We start from the raw sequence: 19,191 nt of genomic DNA on the forward strand, positions 1-19,191 counted from the left end.
CAACCGCTCTGTCGCTCTGACAACGTCCCAGCCACCGAATCTCGAAGTTGGCCGTTGACAGCTAGTGTGGCATTGACAGGATACACGGATGTACGCAACAGAAATAGGACGGGACGCTCTAAACATCTGCTTCCCTGTGAAGATTTCGAGTTTGGTCTTCCTCGAGACTTTGATCGAGGGCAACTTACTCTGGGAGATGCCGATATGGCCACTTTCCAGACCGGAAGGCTTCTAGAAGACGATGTGATAAAGAGCGCCAAACCTATTCCGGCACTATTTCGCTTCAAATTATAGGTGACGATGTTTCAGAATCGCCCACCGCCTACGTCTGGAGTTCCGGTTTCATGCTCTCAGTTGCAGTGACGCTTTGGCTCGTCGTTTCGTCTGATATCGCCCTCTCGCATCCCAGTAATAGCAATTCTCACTCACCCTGCCGCCGACGGGCAGCGATGCCGAGTTTGTTGACAGTTCTAGTCGAAGGTTCCATGGCTTCCCGAATGACCCTTGGCAATTGGCTCCCGTGCCTATGGTTTGGTTGAAGGGCCACCCTCTCTCCTACACCATCAACCACAATTCGCCACGTCATTCCTCTCCCAGGCGCCTTGTAACCAGCCAGCGCTGCTGAATGTCACCAGAACAAGCGGGGCGAGTTTTAGAGTTGAAACATATCAACTTACCCAGCACCTTCCTATACAACCTTCCGCCAGCGGGTAGCCCGTTCCCACGTTCATCGACAGGGCCGCCCTCAGCCGAGTCTGACACATGCCAGGTCGTGTTTCTGGCCATCCTCCCTTTATTATCTTTGGGGGCACGTCCGACCCCCTCGCTCCTCCTAGAATTTCCTACTTTGATACTGGTTACGCCCGCATGACACGAACTTGGCAAATTTGAACCCGTCCACCGGCTTTGGACCGCGCTTAGGACAATTTTGAAGGAGCACAGTACCACCGTTCCACCTGTTCCCACTCCAACATGGTGAATACGGGACACCCAAGCAGGGCGTGCAAGCTTTGTCGGGCGCGGAGAATCAAGTGTGACGAGACTAAACCGTTCTGCCTGAAGTGCGCCAAGTCGAAGCGAACCTGCCCGGGCTATCGCGACGCATTCGAGATCAACCTCCGAGATGAGACTCAGTCAACCATTCGCAAGGCCAAGTCGGCCGCTCTACGAAAGGCCATCCGGGAGGGTAGAGCGACGGAGGAAGATGTGGAGAGGGAGGCCCAGTGCCAGGCCAAGGTGATAGAGTGGACGCCGCCGCCACCTTCGCAGAAACAACAAATTATTGCAGTTCACGATGACGACTGGCTAGACAGGTACGCGACGCCGTCTTCCTCAGAGGGCTCGCCGTCAATGTCATACGCGTCGTCGCTGTCGTACATCAGCAGCCGCGACCCCGAATCATTCGTGTCGTTCCAGGATCTGGAAGGGGGGACGTATGGCATGCCGCACACGCTACAGACGCCCCTCGACCAACAGGCCACTTGCTACTTCCTAGCAAACTATGTCCTCGCTCCGCCAACAGGCGTTGGTCGAGGAATCCTCACCTTCGTCCTCCCCTTGCTGAATATTCCTTCTTATCAAACATCACCCCTACAGTCCGCGTTCTCTGCCGTATCCATGGCAGCCCTCGCCGGGAGGCCGAACTCGCGGCGTCTGACGGCATTAGCCAATCTTCATTACAGCAAAGCGCTCGAGGACCTGACACGAGCCATGCAGAACAAGATCGCCGTCAGGCAAGACACCACGCTTGCGTCGGCGATATTGCTTGCCTTTTTTGAAGGCCTGGTGTCCGACGACGTCGAGATGTCGGGCTTCAAGAAACACATCTCCGGAGCGACCGCAATAGTGAAGATGCGAGGGCCTCAACAGACACAGTCGGGCGTTGGCCTGAGCATGTTTGAATTTGTCCGAGCAACATCGGTGAGCCATGGCCGCGCCGGAACTCCGGGCTTTCGACATTGTGTGCTAACGATCTCCAGATTCGACAGTACACCTTCTTCTCGGATATCTCGCTGGAAGACTTGACGTGGTGGGCGCGGCAAGCAGTGTGCGACACCATCGGCCATCAAGCCTTGGTGCTGAACCTCCAGACAACGCTGATTCGTGCCGAGGCCGACGGCCTGCTGAAAGGGGCGCGAACGACTGACAAGATCGACAAGGCCCTGAAGCTTCTTCAAAGGGCGCGGATAATGGACGACGAGCTCGGGGCGTGGTTCAACCAGTGTCCGCCCGCCTGGCGAAAGGTTGTCTCGGGTTCCGCCGCCGATGTACCAGAGGATAGAATCGGCCATGTATCGGCATTCCCGGGGCCTATTTATGACTACCCCAATGTTTGGGCGGCGGGCAAGCATATAAATACTCACGTGTCACGGCTTCTGCTGAACCAGGTCATCGTCCGCTGCATCGCCTGGGTATGCTCGCCGAGCGACCACACCCTGACGAGAGAGTACATCGATGCCAACAAAATCGGCACTGAGCAGGTCGCCGACATTATCTCCAGCACGCCGTACTTCTTTGGCTGGACGGGAGATTCTCTGAGCACCCCATACTTCCCCTGCGGGACATCCGAGATGCCCAAGGGGTTGGCTGGCGTGTCATGTATGTGGCCGCTACTGGCCACCGCATCAAGTCGGTTTGCAACCAAAAACCAGCGTATTTACATCAAGGCCCGGCTGGCAAAGATTGCAGAGGAAATGGGCATCCGCCAAGCCGATGTCTTCTCAAAGGTAAGCCGTCTTCCCGGTCCTCAGAGACGATCCGTATCGCTAACATCTGCAGCAAATCATGTTAACGCCGCCGGAAATAGCCCAGGCCAACAGTTACTGTCCCGATACTTATCTTCATTTACGTACATAGTTTAGCGTTAGAAAATCATACCCCTTTTTGCTTTCTGGACCAAAGCTTGTGCCAGAACGATATGGTGATGAATCACTCGTGTGGAGCTTGAGTGTTGGGTCGTGTGAGATGTCAGGGAGTCCGTCAAGGCGAGATTATCGAATCGTCTCAAAACTTTAAAGAGACAACGTTGCTGAGGAATGATCTGTCACCGGTATTCCGATAATCATCTTCCACTTGCGAAACCACAGGAGCACTTGAGTCTGACTCGACTCCGGCCATTGGGTGTATAGCCGCCTGCCAAGATAGTAAGGTATATTGTTTAGGAAGTTTGGATAACATGATTACTTGCCCTGCCGTATAACCGTGTCCCAAGGAAGACCCACGCAGTATATGATGCATTAAATGTACCAACAGTCGGATTGCCGTAATTGTACCTGCCTTGCTAAGATCACGCTGGGATTGATAGGTTCCCGTTGTAGCTGTGGACAGGAGTGGGTGACCAGCATGGGTTAAAGACAAGGCCCCAAACACGGCCGCCCTGTGTTTAAACTCCGAATTTTCCTAATGTAAGCTATTGTTTGAAAGGATCTCCCTGTCACGATGCGGAAATAACTTATATCGACGAGGGGGGTGAGCTGCGGTCTTGGGTACGTGGTGGAATTACGACTGATCATGGGAGATGTGGCTGGTCGACCAATTCTAGTAGAATGTGAGGGATACCTATCATGGCCTGGTCCTGAGAAAACAGTCAAGAGTATATGTGAGAACTTTGTGAAAAATGCATGATGGGTAATGACTCTATGACTCTTAGAGAGATATCATAACTCACGCAATGAAGTTAATTTGATCTGACGAGCAGGCTACTCACTCTCGTCGGTGTCCACCATTACCTAAAACAGGCACCGGATTCCTGTTAGATATTGAACGACGGCTCCGTAGCAAAGAGGTCTCTGCATCGGTGACTGGCTCTGCAACGGGGGAATCTGACAATATTGCTGTGTCTGGAAGCTTTGTCGACAAAGTGACGATATGGGGGCGGATAGAGTGTGCTTCTTTTACATCCCATGTATTGGCTGCCCGATGCTGTGAGAAACACTGAGGAACTCCTAAAGTGTTACCCCAACCTACAAGGCCGATCAATTTCCCTTTAAACTAGTCTAGACATAAAGCCATCACCCGAGCCACTGTACGTGCCAGCTCAGCCAGCGCTTTGAAATACCTCTATAGTCCGAGACCGCTGACCCCAACTTGAAGCCACCGCTGAAAACATAAAATAAGACTGTGTGAAACTCCGTGTAGACTGAATGCCGCAGGGCTTGCTATAAATCCCCATTCCAGATAGGCCACTTGGTCTGTGATAAGCCGCAATAAGTGTGGGAAGAATAAACATAAATATCGACCAGAATGCCCCGGCTATTCTATGAACAACAACCTGCGGATAGGGCAAGGCGATTCAACGTGCGTCAAAGTCTGCAAGGGTACGTTTGAGTCTTTGAAGCAGTTTCAAGAGGTACGGACTCAATGTCGGGGGTTGGGATATGGGATAGTTGCAAAGGCTTCAACGGTACTGAGTAATCAGCTCGTAATTGTAATGACCGGATCATTATTACAGATTTGGGCAACATATTGATATTATTGACGGTTAATGTGATCCTCCGGGCCGCTGAATTTGACATCAAACATGCTTCATTATGACTCATGGAAATTCACAAAGACTAAATTAGGAATAAAAGCAACAGAGAGAGAGAGAGGAAGAAGTGGCAATATGTGCCCCAAACAGCAGAAAGCGAGCATCTCTCCAACGTCGACGTCAAAGCGACTAAGAAAGAGGGGGAGCCGCTAATAGCCTGGATCAGACATTTGTCTTGGAGGAAATTTTCTCCAAACGCTAGATGGACCGTTGATTCGGCCATGGGTTTTCGCTGAAGTGCCTCGGCGTTTGTTGTTTCTCCAACTCGAGCACGTGGAGATGACACGTCCTACTGGCCAAACAGAATGGTGGTAGGACACACGAAATGCAAGAAAGCGAATCACTCTGAAAAAGAAGAAATATTAAATATCAAATAATATTATTACAGCGGTAACGCCGAACACCATGCCGAGTAGAGGGGCCGAGTTGTCGCAATGACAGCCACTCGGGCTGCTCGTGGCTGACATAAGAGACCCGATGGTGAAGGCCCAAGTCACTTGCATGGCCCGTCCCGTTTGGCATACTGAAAAGGTTCCTCAAACCCAAAGCGGGCGTAGTGATCATTAACAATAAAGTCGTAACTACCGATCTACTTTGTAGTACCCAGGGAGCCTTGAACTCTCTAGCGAATGCCAAATGGCCAATATAAACTGCCAGAATAAAATGCCAACCCGTCTTACCCAGACCATTGTGAAATACCGTCGCGAACTTGACCGTCGCCGGATGCAAAATGCTTCGTCTATTCCCCTGAGAATCGGTCGTAACTCTCGTCGCTGGTTCCCCACAACTCCTGTTCCCAAAGAGCCAAATGTTCCTCGTGTCATAGCCGCATCGGCCCGGGACAAAATGCCATGCTTGCTCGCTCTCAAACGCCTCGTGGCTTCATTATGCAAAGATCAAGGGCAGTGTACTTCCATCAGACGACCACGCCAACCTGCCCACTTTCCTCGTCAACTAAACATCTTCGTTTCCCACTGAGAGGCATACCGTCGGGTGCCTCTTCGTCGAAGCTGGCGTTAAACACTTCGGCAAGAGCCTCGCGATCCCGTCGTCGCTTAAGCTTGTCGGGATTGCGCTCTGCCGCCTCCTCCCACGTCTCGATATTGTCTTCGTCGAACTGTCCCACCACATCCTTACCGATGGCTTTGCCGAGCCTCTCCTTGAGACCAAGGATGGGCCACACAGGTACTCTCGTGTACTCGATCCGCATTCCGCCCTCGTCAGCTACCTCGCCGAGCTGCTCGGCTAGAGTCTTGTCGGCCCTCGCACGGGGGTTCTTGGTTGGCTCGTGGAACTTGCGGAGGAGATCTGCAGTAACCACGGCCTTGTAGACGATAAACTCGGATGTCTCGTTATCGTTCGTAAGTAGATGCACTGTGACATCGTAGAATTCTGGCTCGCCAAACCCAACAGGCATAGGTCGCGAGGGTACCCATTTATTCGCTGAGGGTAGGGGCTCGCCGTAAAACCGTCTCTGGGCCAGTGCCAAGATAATGCCTACAAACAGCGGGTCGTGATTGGGATTGGGAGGAACGAACATCTTGGATCGCAGCTGTTGCAAACGCTCGACAGGCCCGTTGTACGACCGATTGGGCCCCTGAATGACGCGGTACATGTTGCGTCGTGTGGCAGCAATTTGTAGCTTGCCGACGTAGGCAAGAACCGGTTGGGTGTAGCCCGGCTGCTGGCTGCTTCCGTTGCTTGCGCTACCATTTGCGGTACAGTTTGTACCCGACGGGACGCCGAAGGACTCTGCTGGGCGTGTGGAAGCCGATTCAAAGGAGGCGATGGAGCCGCTGCGAGACGACATCGCATCCCAAGCCACCTGTACACGACATGTGTCGCGATAGACCAGGCCGCCAAAGTAGAGATGGAGGTCGAGCTGCGTTCGCGCACGCGACAGCTTGCCGGGGTAGAGCGTCGACATGATTGTACGTATCGAGTTGGTGTAGAAGGTTCTAGTGGAGCCTGGCGCAAGCATCGCAGTGAGCTCTCGACTGAGCGTTGTCGCGGCGGCGGAAGGCTTCATGTGACATCTCGATGGGGATACAGGGGCGCCTCTAGGTGACGGAGGAGGTACCGGGGTATCGCAAGGAGGGAGTTCAATGAATTTTGCGTCGAGCAGACGAGCGTGCAGGTCGGTCCAGCAGATGGGGCGAACAAAGAGGGAGGCACCCGCGTGCTCCCACATCATGTGGTAGAGGGAGCCCTCGTCGGGGCGATAAACGCGACGTCTTCTGCGCTTCTCGGGCGATGCCATCGCGAGTAATGGGCTCGATGTCGGCGGTGTCGCGTGGATAGGCTCGGGCGACGACATTGACGACGCCGTCGGTGCGCTGCTGGGGAAGTCCATCTTGGAGGTGGGTAAATCGACGATGCTACGCAGCTGTCCTAAGAAACTGCTGCTATTGAATACTGATCTGCGTCTTTGTCAACATGGTCCAGATGAAGGACGAGGAAAGATAAACACATGAACTAGGAATGAGGAAACCAATAGCGACAACAATTAAAAAAATATTTGGTCTTACTCTAAAATGAGCATCGGGTAGTGGCGCACTCCCTTGGATTCTTGAGGGGGCCTTTGCGTCCTGAACCGTGCTTGGACTTCTGAGGATACCGACGCGACGGGGGGTTGACGGGGACGGGAAGGGGGAGGGGGGCGCCGCGGCCAGCAGTCGGCGCAACTGTGTTGCGCGACACGCTGGTGGGAGAGAAAAAGAGGATCCGGATCCGCAAAGATCGGAGAATATCCGTATGCAATTTGATGCGAGGTGCTCCGTAAAAGCAAGATTGGCACAGATACTGGGAACTGGATACGTCAGGGAATCGGTTGAGATCGACGGTGCTTTTAGATCCAAGCGCGACGGAAAAGAAATTATGGGATGTTGGTCCAGGAGAGGAGCAAGAAGGGGAGGAGAAGGAGGAGAAAAGGGCGAAGGATTAACCGTGGAAGACAAGCGGTGACTGAAACGCGGGCTGCACGAGTCAAATATCCCCCATCGCGGAGTGGGTGTGGGCGGCAAAAACTGGGCAAGAGCGACCGACTTCTCCGTCAACCCGTCACGGTGTGACGGTGTCACTAAGAAGGAGGTGTGTGTGCCTGCCTGCCTACGCAGTTAGTACCTGCCTCCAACTCCAACAAAGACCAAAAATGGAGACCTCGTCCCGGGAGTAGGGGGAAAACGGGGGGGAGGGCGCGACTTGCCACTGCCTTGGCCCGCTTGCAGCCGGACAATGCGACACGGGGGACGAGCGAAGTCATGTGACCCCAGGCACCAGCCCCCTCGCTTAGGTCTCGTGCCTAGGATGGCCCTGTCATCCATACAAACTGGCGGTGGCCCGTGTGGCGGCACAATAAATTCTGCCTGAGTCATCAATCTTGACTCTTCGATGTGTCCCGTGACTTCAAGGCAGAGCAGCTCCATGGTGGCTGCGCCACAATGTTCCCCACGGCTGAAGGCTGACGGCACCTTTCCAAAGCAGCCAGGCAAGGTCGGTCCAGTTGGAGGTGAGGTGGACGTCAGTCAGGTCAGTGTCGAGCCCCACCATCGGTGCTTCCTATCCGCAGTCGACGTCTCCCCATTGCGCCCAATCCTCCTGCAAGACCAGCTTCATATCCGACTAGACCAATTTCTTGGTCAAGAAGCTCATCAAGATGCCGGTATGTTATCCCGGGCTTTCCCTGTCGCCGCCCTGCGTCGTCCATGCAAGCTTTCGTGATAGCTCTGCCGCCCAGTCCAACCACCCCCTCCGCCTGCCGAGACCAAGCTGACGATGCCTTTCTCTCTGTCTCTCTCCAGGCCTACAACTCCATGTTCAATGCCGACCCCAACGTCCCCCGATTAATAGGAAACTTTCCTCTCCTGCCGCTGCGCACAAAGACCCGCGGCCCTGCCTACACCCTCCCCTTTCCCAACCCGCCTCTGCCCGCCAACGAGTCCCCCGACCCGGACAGCGAGAGCTATGACATCCTCGACGAGGTCCTGGCCCTCTTCCGCGCCAACACCTTCTTCCGCAACTTTGAGCTCCAGGGTCCCGCCGACCGTCTGCTAGTCTACGGCATCTGGTTCGTCAGCGACTGCCTGACCAAGATCAAGCCCAGCGCCGCCGTGCGCGATGCCACCAAGGATGTCATGAACCTGGCCCTCGACACCAACTTTGCCATCCCCGGCGACCCGGCGTGGCCCCTGAACCAGGTAAGATGACTCACCGACGCCATTTCCGAGTTGCTCGTCCGCTGACAATGCCAGATGTACGAGCCTCCCCGCGATAGGCAAGACGCAGAGCAGCTCCGACAGTACATGGCGCAGGTCCGCCAGGAGTTGGCGGCGCGGTTACTGGCACGGGTCTACGACGAGAGTGGCGACGGAAAGCCGAGCAAGTGGTGGTTGAGCTTTACCAAGAGAAAGTTCATGGGCAAGGCGTTGTGATGCAGTTTGTCAAAAAAGGAAAACGCTGGAGAACCTGTGAACGTGTTTAGAGCGACTAGGCCAATATGATGATGCCAATTACTCCGATACAGCTCCAAATGCTTGAATGGAGGATGCTAGGGTATCTATATGCAAGCTTCTGCCCGAGTTTCCCCTTTTCCGTCTGGCATCTCTCCGCTGTCTGCTAAAAGCCAGCGTCTCGTAAATTCCCCTCGGCATCATGCGTCCACCTTTCTTCTCTTGAACTTGCCTCTGGCCTCGACCTTGCCTTCTGCCGGCACTGCCTTCCAGCCCGTAAACACGTAACCATCTGCGCCGCCGCGGCCCATCATCATGGGATGCGTACGGCCGGGCAGCACCTGCCAGCGCCTCGCACGACTCGTTTGCACGTTGGCGCCCAATAGCAAGGTCGGGTTGATGGGGAAGTCGTCCGAGCCCTCCCACCGTTCCAGCTCCTGAATGGACTTTCCAGCCGCCTGCGGAGGGGGATTTGACGACCATCCCGCGCGGCGTGCAATGCTAAAGCAGTCAGCAAGTTCCGTCAGCGGCTCAATGCTCTGTGAGTAGATAGCAATTGGTGCACCCCCAGCCAGAAGCGGCAGCGTGTGGCGCAGGATGGAGATGGTGTCCATTGTGCTGGCAATGACAAGCCCAGAGAAGCCGCCAGCGCGTGCCGAGTCAACAATGTAGCGGGTTCGTGCCCAGCGTCTGCGCTTGCGGTGGTAGTTGCCTCGGCGGTTAGCCTTCCAGGAATGCAGAACCTCGTCAGAGACCTCAGGAGGCGGCGTTGAATACGTGACGTCCTCCTCGGGCTCCAGGAGCTGCAGCCATGAGATGGGCAAAAGGTTCGTAGCGAGAGGGTGGAGAGGGTACGGCGGGTTCGGATTTGTGCTGTCAAAGTTGTAGTACTTGAGGATGGCAAGGTTCGGCTGGCTGTTGGGGTGGATGAGGGTTAGAGTGTTGGTGGGGGCGAGGATGGCCTCGAAGTCGTCGCGACGGGGCGGGTGTCTTCGTCGAGGAGGTTGTTGTGTTGTTCCTTCGCCGTCGTTCGTCATTTTCGCATCGTCCGCGGCCCCTTCCGACTTCGCTGCGTCTGTGCTGGTCTCTTCGGTCTTCGTTTCTTGCGAGGCAGAGCCGTTGGCGGTAATTTCGGCCAAGATCTCTCCATTGGTTGCCTCATTGGTGGCATCCTTGTCCTCGAGGGGATCCGACGTCTCTTCAGAGTCCTGGGGGTACAAGATGCCCATTCTCTCGGCCATGGCAGCAGTCACAAGACCACCCGTATCATCCACAACAAGCCACCGGCCGCCAATCTCCGACTTGTCCAACATACTCGAGCCATCGGCTGTCACCATCTCGGGCTTCTCCGTGGAAGGGATTCCGCCAAAGTGGACGTTGGCCCAGCACCCCAGCAATCCCATCATCTCCTCCCTCATCTCTAGCACCTTGCCAGCATCCTTCTCCTCCAACAACCACTTGCCCAGTGTCAGAGGGTCGAGAGGTTGTATCGTGAAGCGGCGGATGTATTTCTTGGTCTTGAGCAGCTTGTATTTGGCCAGAGAGAACGAGGTCTTCTGGTCGATAGCAGTATGCGACAGGAGGAGCTTTGCGATAATGTCCTTGCCGGCATCGGTGTTGCCCTGCTTCAGGGCCTCGATCTCCTCAGCAGTCAGGGTCTGGCGTGCAGCATCGTCGATAATCTCTCGTCGGGAATGGGCGACAACATCGCCGGTCTCCTTGTCTACCACTTCGAACTCGGCGCCATCGGGGGCAGCAATCACGTTCTCGAGGCTCGTGCCATCTTCTTCGGCGGACTGGGAGGTCGTGTCGGCCAAGGCGTCGGCGTGGATCTCACTCGCAGGAACAACCCGTAGTCTGCTGAAGTTCTCGCCGTCACGTCTATCTTGGATCTCGTAGTTGAGGTGGAAGGGTCGCTCAATGACGAGGTTGCTCGGGAAAGAGCCCAGTTTGCCCAGAGAAATTGTCCTGAGTCGCAAGAGTCAGCAGGGGAACTGGTATAGCCTCGGGTTGGAAGACCAACGTGTTGGGGACTATCTGAAGCACCTTCGTATCTTCCGAAAGAAGCTTCAGAGACACCCATTGGTAGGGCTGGACGAGGTGATGCATGGTTGCGATTTGGCGTTGCCTAGACACAGATTCAAGCGAAGCCAACGCTTTCGCAAGAAAAAAAAAATGCTTCTGGGTGAAAGCGCCAATTGGGCTTATCGTTATCGGAGATGTTGAGGCGGCCAATCAGCGATCTGCTGTTAGTCCCTAATGCTCCAGCAGTTCCAGGTACCCCGCGCGGGGCAGTTGGGGATCGCCCAGCCGCTGAAGACGCGGTCGAAGCCACTGAAGCCCTTAGCTGCACTCACTACTGATTGTTCATGCGAACGAAATCTCATTGCCTTACCTCACTGCCTACTTATACTGAGAGAGCAAACTCCAAGAACCACATGTTTTAATATCGAATAATGGAAGTTTATAATTTTTATTACGACTGGGAGACGGCTAGATCTAGACTCTTGAGATGGGTGACTGACCGCCATGCTAAAATATCTCTCAGTTATTCCCGAGATACCTCATCCTCGAGTTCCTCATCTCCCTCACGACGCGGGACATTACCTGAACCGAGGACTTTACCAGCCTGATCTTCCATGCCAAACAGCCGCAAGATAGCAGCAGTTGAGTGAAGTACAGCAGTTAGAGTGCCGAACAAGAGGAAGGGGAAGAGAGTATAGGTGATGAAGACTGGCGATGAATATTAGTGAACATATCTACCAGACAGAAGTCCAGAAGGAAGACCTACAGACACCACCGCCCGTCTGCTTTACGACGTTAAAAAGTTCTCCACGCATTATGGCGAGAGCCCCGGCCTTCCACTTCCACGGGCCGACGAGCCTGAACTTGGGGTTGAAATTGGAACCCATTGCCCAAGTGAAGAAAGCCTTGAACCCTTGACGTAGCATGAACGAAAAAGTCGGCGCGGAACCAATGTCGAGCGCTAGCTGGTACGCATAAGACTCCTGCTCAACTCCGTGCTTGGTTTTGAAAAGGTCGTGTCCACCCCGAGCCTTAAGGGCATAATCAACTTCATAATGAGCGACAGCATCGGGGAATGCGCCTTGACCCGGCTCAGACGCGGGAGGAAGCACTTGTTGGGGATACTTGTACCGCAAGAGATTGAGAACCCAGAGTTGAGCTTGTAATTCAGACAGGGGTGGAATGGCACCTGTGAAGTGTGAGTAAGTTTCGCTCCTGTGGATACATTCAAGGGCCATCATCTGCTCTTACCGATACCAGGACGCACAAAACCAATAAAGCCAGCAGTCACGTCGCCGCGCCTCCAGATTCCGCGAACATTCAACTCATCGGGCTTGGGGTACTCCTCGTTCAAGAAGCAAAAGCGACGAACATAGCCAGTGGCAAGGATGACCAAGTCAGGTCGAGTGACCTTGGCAAGTGCCTCTGCGTGGTCGGGACTTTCGCTATGAGGGAAGATGACACTTCCGTCCTTCGAAAAGGAAGACGGCCATGGGGCCGTCAAGATCTTCCTGCCGCCTGTTTCCTTTAGGTCTATATTCATCGAGAAGGCTCGGATGCGAGAGAAGATGTCCCGAGGGCGCCGGCCTTCGTTGAGATAAGGAAGGGCACGATCAGACTTGACCAGAAACACTTGGCCAATTAGTCAAAGAAACAAGATTTGTCACCCGCTATTTTACTCACAAGAGTCCACGTTATTTCGGTCTCCTTTCATCTCGCCAACCCACTGATCAGGGCCTGCGGCTGTTCCTCCGGAGATAAAATGAAGACCTTTCAGTGTCTTATCATACACATTCCAAAGTAATTGAGAATGCTGGAGTATCTCTGGGACATATGCAGTGTCGAATAAGCTAGCAATTGCAGCGTCAACAGGCTTCTGGTTTGGAGAAGGTTTCCAGATCTTCATAACTGTTGGCAAGGGGAGCGTCTAGTTGAAGTCAGCTTGAGTAAAATGTCTATCTGCATTCGAATCTAGTACCTTTTTGGCGCAGAAGAATCCTTCTTTGTGACACAGAATGACCTCTCGGGCATCGGACGTCACTGCCAAGTGGGCAAGGTCCATTGCCGTTTCTCCAGCTCCTAGGATTATCACCGATGTATTTTGTCCAAACTGTCGTCTCTCCTTGATCTGGGACGAGTGAAGGGAAGGAACAATGCTGCCGAGACCCTCGATGGAAGGGATCGAAGGCACGTTGTTAAGCCCAGAGCAAATGGCAATAGCATCGCAGTCCCAGGACTCTTCCTGTTGGGGACCAGTGTTGTTGCCCTCCTTGGATGCCCTACCACCATTTCTCCTAAAGAATATGCGGTGGCCACCAGGGGTGCGGGATACTCGCAGGATCTCTGTTTTGTTCTCTATGAGGCCCCAGAGGTTGAAAGCTGTGCAATACCCTTCGAGATACCGCACATACTCATCCATCGGTAGAAAATCGGGGAGGTTATCGGCTACTCGGAAATCGGAAAATGCTGTCAGGTACTTGGATGACACCATCTATGCAGTCTATAATCAGTACCACATCAATTGAACCATCAAACGCCAACACTCATTTGTCGGACATTGTGAAGAAATCTGACAGAGACTGAAGGTAAATATCACCAAAGATAGTTATAGTGAATGAAACGAAGCCCAGAAGAACATCTGTGATAAATACAAAGGTTTCAAGCCACAATGTCATGGTATGAAGATAGAAAACGATCAAAGTGCCAGTTGAGCCGAGTGACGTGACAAAACTAGAGCAGCAGGACAGCAATAAACTGCTATAATTATGGGAATATAACACGAAATGTGACAGACGGTGGCTGGATTAAGAAAAAGGCTACATTTTGGGCCGGGCCAGAATAAAAGGGTACGAAGAATATAAGGCATGTGACTGATTGGACGATGGGAGTAGAGCAACCATGTTCAAACAGCACTTGCCGACAATGTTCTCTGCATCAACGCTTTTATGTGTCATGCTAGGTGACCCAACCAACCACTTAAATTGGGAAATTTGAAGAGAGGCACCAGTGGCAACAGTGCAGGATGCAGATGGTGACAGGTAAATGATGCCGGTACGACGACTGGTTGAGAAACTGTAAAGGGTTCCGAACTTACCTCGGCTTCTTCATACACCTTGTACTTGTACACGCCACCAATTCCCTCCTCGCGCTCGAAGACACGAATTTCGACTGCAGGCACACCAAAGAACTCTTTAGCCTGGCTGAGGTACTTGGCGGTAACCAGACCTGAGGCGCCTGCGCCGACGACAGCCACTCGCATGGGCTTCATCGCTGGACCAGCCTCTCGTTGGGAGGAACTCGGTAAACTCATGGCGAATTCGTCGACAAAAGCTGGTATTGCTGGCTCTTGAGCAGTGAAACCAAGAAAATGGAGCGACCTGAGACGACGTAGTGTGGTGAGGCCGTATATGCTGGCCAAATGATAGATCTTGTAGTTGTAGGTACAACTTTATGAGCTCAAATAAACAACAGTTTCAACCTCGGGACTCAGGGTTACTGAAGTGGGAAGGATTTTCAAGTTTGGCCAGAGACAAACGAAGGATTCCGTGTGACCTAGGACGTGTGGTCTGAACAGGGTGGTAAGTACGAATGCCGAGATCCTGAGCGGCACCAAAACGATGCGGGAGGCAAGGTGCATCCGAGGTACCCGTTTGTGTATGAGGCAGTAACTTCAATTGAGACAATGCAAACAAGCACCTTGTAGCTATAGGATGTTCTCACGGAAGTTGGACAAAAGCTGTACACAGTAGGTGGTGTCGATGGTGCACAGACAACCATACAGGAAGATCAATCAGGCGCTATATAGAATAAAATGCGAGCATGTGAATTATCGGGTCATTTCTGCAAAGAATTGAGCGGAGAAAGGGCATGCCCATAGGCGAATGTTATCGCGACAGCCTGGTGCTTGGTCTCACCTGAAAGCTGCAGCCTGCATATGCTTACAGCAAAACGTAAGCTACTGGAGCAATTACTCTTTCCGACCTTGAAGGATCCTTTCTGGGATCAACGCCGTCGCTGACGTCCACACCCTCCCAACGCGCTCGCCCAATTGAAGTTGATGCCCAGTTGCTGCTAGGCTGGGGGCGGAGTGCCAATGTGGCTCAGTTGTTGGACCCGATGAGCATCCAACACCTCGGCGAGAGGGAGGCACTAGATGATTGGACAACCGAAATAGTTCTGACCTGAGCTGAATATCAGGCAAGCCAGGTTGGAAGCAGTATGCTCCAATTTACCCCAGGCGAATCGGATTACATTCACAATTAGGTAGAAAACGGGTTGCTGTGGAAGATCCGGCGCTCCCACTGAACCGGGCAGCAATTGCGGGCCAGCCCGCCCCCCGATAAAATCGAAGAGCAATGATTTTGTCCATTCTTTGAGCTTTTGAGGGCAACATCTATTGATGACTTGATTGTGTATGGTGCAGTGCAGCCCTGGGATACAGCAATGGTCCCCGGGACTCTAGGTATTGTTGTGCGTTTTATTTGTTCTAGTCGAGAGTTTAATAGCTTTTTTGGGGGGGATCCCATGTCACTGATCATCGTTCCGTCGGCTTTGACCGACATCAATTGGCTGGATCTTTTCAATCGACCAACGCAGATACTCTCGACACTGGGGTTCCAATATGAGTGCAACACGGTGTAAAATATAATGATAGCAGCAAAAACTGCCATGATGGGGAGCGCAACAGGTCTCTTTCTTTTCAAACAAAGAAAAATCCATCATTAATGCCGTAAACGAATCCAACAACAACCATTTTCCCCTTGACGGCAAATCCAGGCCCTATCAATAGTACACAATGTAGATTGAAAGCACGGAAATATCTGCTTAACAACTTCGTCATATATGTTCTTATCTTCGTCATTAGAGACTAAAATAATATCTGAGATACTGCGCAGGGCCGATTCCCATTGTACTGCTCTTAATACTGTCGACTCGCAATCCCTGGAGTCTTCGCTTCCAGGGCCACATATGTATGCTATCCTACGCCTACATGGTGTATGTGGGAGCGTCACCCATTCTCCGTTCCGTCCGTCATTCTGCCTTCGACCCGTCGACAAGTGGAGAGTACCACGAAAAGTAGCGAAGATGCCCATAAGCGTCTCACAGCCGTTGCCTCAGCCGACTGAATCTCTTCTCTTCCCGATGGGCGCCATAGCAGCACTTCCCACTTGGCGAGAGAGCCTCTCCCAGCGCAGAATCACTTTATGCGTCCGCATGCAGCCAGGAACCACCTTGCTCCTTCGTCACTCTGATTCTTCTTTGTAGTTATTCTTCAACTTTGAGTCGTCGACTAGCTAACTTAATTTTCATAGCACCATCTTGCTATTGGTCACCAGTTGAAGCCATTGTCGTGCAAGTCAATCACCTCGTCCTCCAGTACTCCATTCCACCCGCCTCAATGTTCCCCTTGAGCTAGTTCGATCTCTCGATCTGCTCCCTTGGCTCTGGCGGCAGATTGGCAAGCTTCCCTTGGTTGAAGGGGATCCTCCCCAGCCTGTGGATGCTCCCGAAGGTGTCGATGAAGTAGCCATTCGATATACTCCAACAAATTCAGGCGCGCCTAATACCCGCCGCTAACCGATATACGGCCTCATGTGTGCACCCAGGTCCGGCTCATCAGCTGATCGAGCCTTGACCTCGTTGGCGCCGACCAGGGAGATGCGGTACATCCGGATCGCCCTTCCAGTTTGCTGCAGGATACATAACAACCCGCTGCAGGGGCACCGCATGACGGACCAGCTTCTCGCAACCACTGGCTGCCTTGACGAACGAGACGGTGGCCTTGAAAATTCTCCGCCCGCGCTGGCGAGCCTTCTGAATCACTGCATCTTGCGGTGGATGGTAAGCCAAACTCCTTCTTAACAAATATTTTCTTCAAAAGTCGCGTCTTAATGTTTCGCGATGCTTGACGCTGAATCTCCATGTAGTTCGCACTTCTGCACATCCTGAACGATGGGAAGTTCGCCCGAGAACGATGACGGAGGGAGTTAGGTTGAGGCAATACCAGGTCCTCTAAATGAATCAATAATTGGTTGATGTTCCAGCAGATGGAAGTGTCGAGGTCCGAAGGTGAGGTCACTTCGTGCCATCGCCGAGCGCTGAGCGACTCCCACCATCTTTTTCACTGAGGTGTGCCCGTGAAACGGCAGGTACAGCGCCAACCAGAAAGTATAAAAAACACTCCTTATGTGAAGCGAGGCTCCTCTCCCTGCTGGGCCCGTGTTTTCTTCTTTCAATTATTGTCAAATTGAAGGGTAGGATTAGCAATAGTGTTGATGAAGGGTAACTTACAAGGTTGTGGCTTATTTCGGCCCCTTGCTCGTACCTTATTTGTTGGGCACTTACATTACTAATTTCCACGGCCGGCACAGCCATTCTTACCAGAATTTTCAAACTTGTTTGCTGTTCTTGGCTATGACCGCGGTGCTTTACTTACTGTTGGCCGACGAATCGAGCCAGGCTTGAGTGGAAGAAAAGCTCCTGGAGGTTGGCACCACTAGCGGCTTCGGTCTTGCGGCCACGGTTCAAAAAGGACTACGGCTGGGAGATGAGTCACGAGGTTGAAAGAAAAGAAAAACAAAATAGGCATGTGACTGTTATTTTTTGCTTCAGAATCAAATGCCATCCGTCGTGCACGTCGTTTCAGTATCACAGACCACGGTTTACTCAGCTTCAGGTCTAACATGGTGGAATTCTGGCCAATCCGTGCCGCCCATCGCATACGCAACCCGAAATGGTTTAGATCCCGCCATCCTAATTCCGGCTAGCGGCGTGGTACTAGCGGGTAACCACAATACCAACGTCGTTGGAGCATCAGCGGCCAGTAACAGATAGGTGCTTTTATATAAATCTAACATGTCCCCCTGTGAGCCCTGCACCACAAGATTCTTTGAAAACACAGTTATTTCCTGGTATCTCTCTCTTCTCTCTTAGATTTACTTATTTTCAGTGTAAAATCTTTGCCAACATGACTTCTGGGTCTTGTCTCTGTGGTGGCGTCATGGTTACCGTTCAGGATGAACCTATAGCAACTGTAGGTAGCCCATTTGATCAACCCCGGTTGAACATCAAAATATCCGCGTACACATTAGAAATGAGGTACCGCCTAATGCTAACAAGAAGCAGGCCCTTTGCCACTGCTTCGACTGCCGCAAGACCTCGGGCAGCGGCTTCGCCATTAACTGGGTGATCCCAAGAGATCAACTTACCATCACCGGCGAGTCCAAATTGAAGGAGTACACCACCAAGGCACTCAGCGGCAGCCCCGTCACAAACCACTTCTGTGGCTCCTGCGGGACGACCTTGTGGAGAGACGGCGCTGCAACGCAGGGTATCTGCTACCTTAAAGCTGGTATTCTAGATGACGCTGCCGCCGTCGACAGCAGGAAGCCGGCCGCGGAGATTTTTACCACCAGACGAATTACCTGGTTACACTCTATTGAGGGGGCCTTCCAGAAGCAGGAGTTGAATGAATAATTCAGTTAGCTTCAACGGCGGGCAGCGCATCTTTCGTATCAGACAGCACCAATAGTCTGAACAATTCTTAAAATATAGCTGCGGAGTATCTATGAGAAGAAGAACAAGAAATTATAAATTCTGCATATTAAAATTTTGGTTCAGGCTGATCCAAGTGTGGAGGTTTCGTCGAGAATTTTGGAGGCTGCATATCAAAGTTTGTTAATAACTCTCTTGTACCCATCTAAACGTATCTTTCAGCCTTGAATCATTCGTATTAATTTGGGAGATCGACCAAATCAGAACTCTGTCTACTGTGATACGCTCTCACACCATCAATATGGATGGTCATTGGTCGGTTAAGATCGTCACAAGCCTCTCAGGATTCACCCACGGCAATAGCAAGGTTTTGATCCGACGAGATTGTCGAGAGTTATCTCCTCTAAGAGCATCTGGCAAGTTTGGCAATGCATCTCTCTGGATTCCTTGTTTCAGGTGGACAGAAATCGTCATCGACTAGCAGTGATACCTAAATCTCCCAACAAGACCTACGTATTTCAGTGTCGACAGCGGTTGCAGTGGCATTGCTCCGGAAGTCAGCTGAATCTATACATGGTTCTTTTCCACAAGCTGATATAATATGATATTAAAATTTGACTTTCCGAACCTACCGAACCTACCGAGGACCCTTTAAGCAAGTGAAGCGATGACTCAAACGGCCAGTAGACCCACGAA

The 19,191-nt window shown here is 52.4% G+C and overlaps 6 protein-coding genes across 6 annotated transcripts; 3 read left to right on the forward strand and 3 right to left on the reverse strand.

Moving 5' to 3' along the window:
- Positions 1-972: 972 nt before the first annotated feature.
- Positions 973-2,856, forward strand: EsH8_II_000040 (Zn(II)2Cys6 transcription factor domain-containing protein; the record flags this gene model as incomplete). Its single annotated transcript, XM_083263338.1, has 3 exons — positions 973-1,920; positions 1,980-2,726; positions 2,779-2,856. The coding sequence occupies 3 exons, from the start codon at positions 973-975 to the stop codon at positions 2,854-2,856; spliced, it is 1,773 nt and encodes a 590-aa protein (XP_083120660.1).
- Positions 2,857-5,444: 2,588 nt separating this feature from the next.
- EsH8_II_000041 (uncharacterized protein) lies at positions 5,445-7,070 on the reverse strand (the record flags this gene model as incomplete). The annotated part of the gene is made up of 2 exons (XM_083263339.1): positions 5,445-6,948; positions 7,057-7,070. 2 exons carry the CDS (start codon positions 7,068-7,070, stop codon positions 5,445-5,447), a joined length of 1,518 nt encoding a protein of 505 aa, XP_083120661.1.
- A 1,113-nt stretch (positions 7,071-8,183) lies between these two features.
- EsH8_II_000042 (actin-related protein 2/3 complex subunit 3) lies at positions 8,184-8,958 on the forward strand (the record flags this gene model as incomplete). Its single annotated transcript, XM_083263340.1, has 3 exons — positions 8,184-8,189; positions 8,329-8,724; positions 8,779-8,958. The coding sequence occupies 3 exons, from the start codon at positions 8,184-8,186 to the stop codon at positions 8,956-8,958; spliced, it is 582 nt and encodes a 193-aa protein (XP_083120662.1).
- A 218-nt stretch (positions 8,959-9,176) lies between these two features.
- Positions 9,177-11,085, reverse strand: EsH8_II_000043 (Gcd10p family-domain-containing protein; the record flags this gene model as incomplete). Its single annotated transcript, XM_083263341.1, has 2 exons — positions 9,177-10,944; positions 11,000-11,085. 2 exons carry the CDS (start codon positions 11,083-11,085, stop codon positions 9,177-9,179), a joined length of 1,854 nt encoding a protein of 617 aa, XP_083120663.1.
- Positions 11,086-11,225: 140 nt separating this feature from the next.
- On the reverse strand, positions 11,226-14,311 carry EsH8_II_000044 (uncharacterized protein; the record flags this gene model as incomplete). The annotated part of the gene is made up of 7 exons (XM_083263342.1): positions 11,226-11,335; positions 11,584-11,709; positions 11,768-12,190; positions 12,253-12,633; positions 12,685-12,928; positions 12,980-13,492; positions 14,096-14,311. 7 exons carry the CDS (start codon positions 14,309-14,311, stop codon positions 11,226-11,228), a joined length of 2,013 nt encoding a protein of 670 aa, XP_083120664.1.
- Positions 14,312-17,968: 3,657 nt separating this feature from the next.
- Positions 17,969-18,477, forward strand: EsH8_II_000045 (GFA family protein; the record flags this gene model as incomplete). Its single annotated transcript, XM_083263343.1, has 2 exons — positions 17,969-18,034; positions 18,127-18,477. The coding sequence occupies 2 exons, from the start codon at positions 17,969-17,971 to the stop codon at positions 18,475-18,477; spliced, it is 417 nt and encodes a 138-aa protein (XP_083120665.1).
- Positions 18,478-19,191: the final 714 nt, after the last annotated feature.

The sequence above is a fragment of the Colletotrichum jinshuiense genome, chromosome 2, assembly GCF_051148585.1.
Source record: "Colletotrichum jinshuiense chromosome 2, complete sequence".
Taxonomy (NCBI): Eukaryota; Fungi; Ascomycota; class Sordariomycetes; order Glomerellales; family Glomerellaceae; genus Colletotrichum; species Colletotrichum jinshuiense.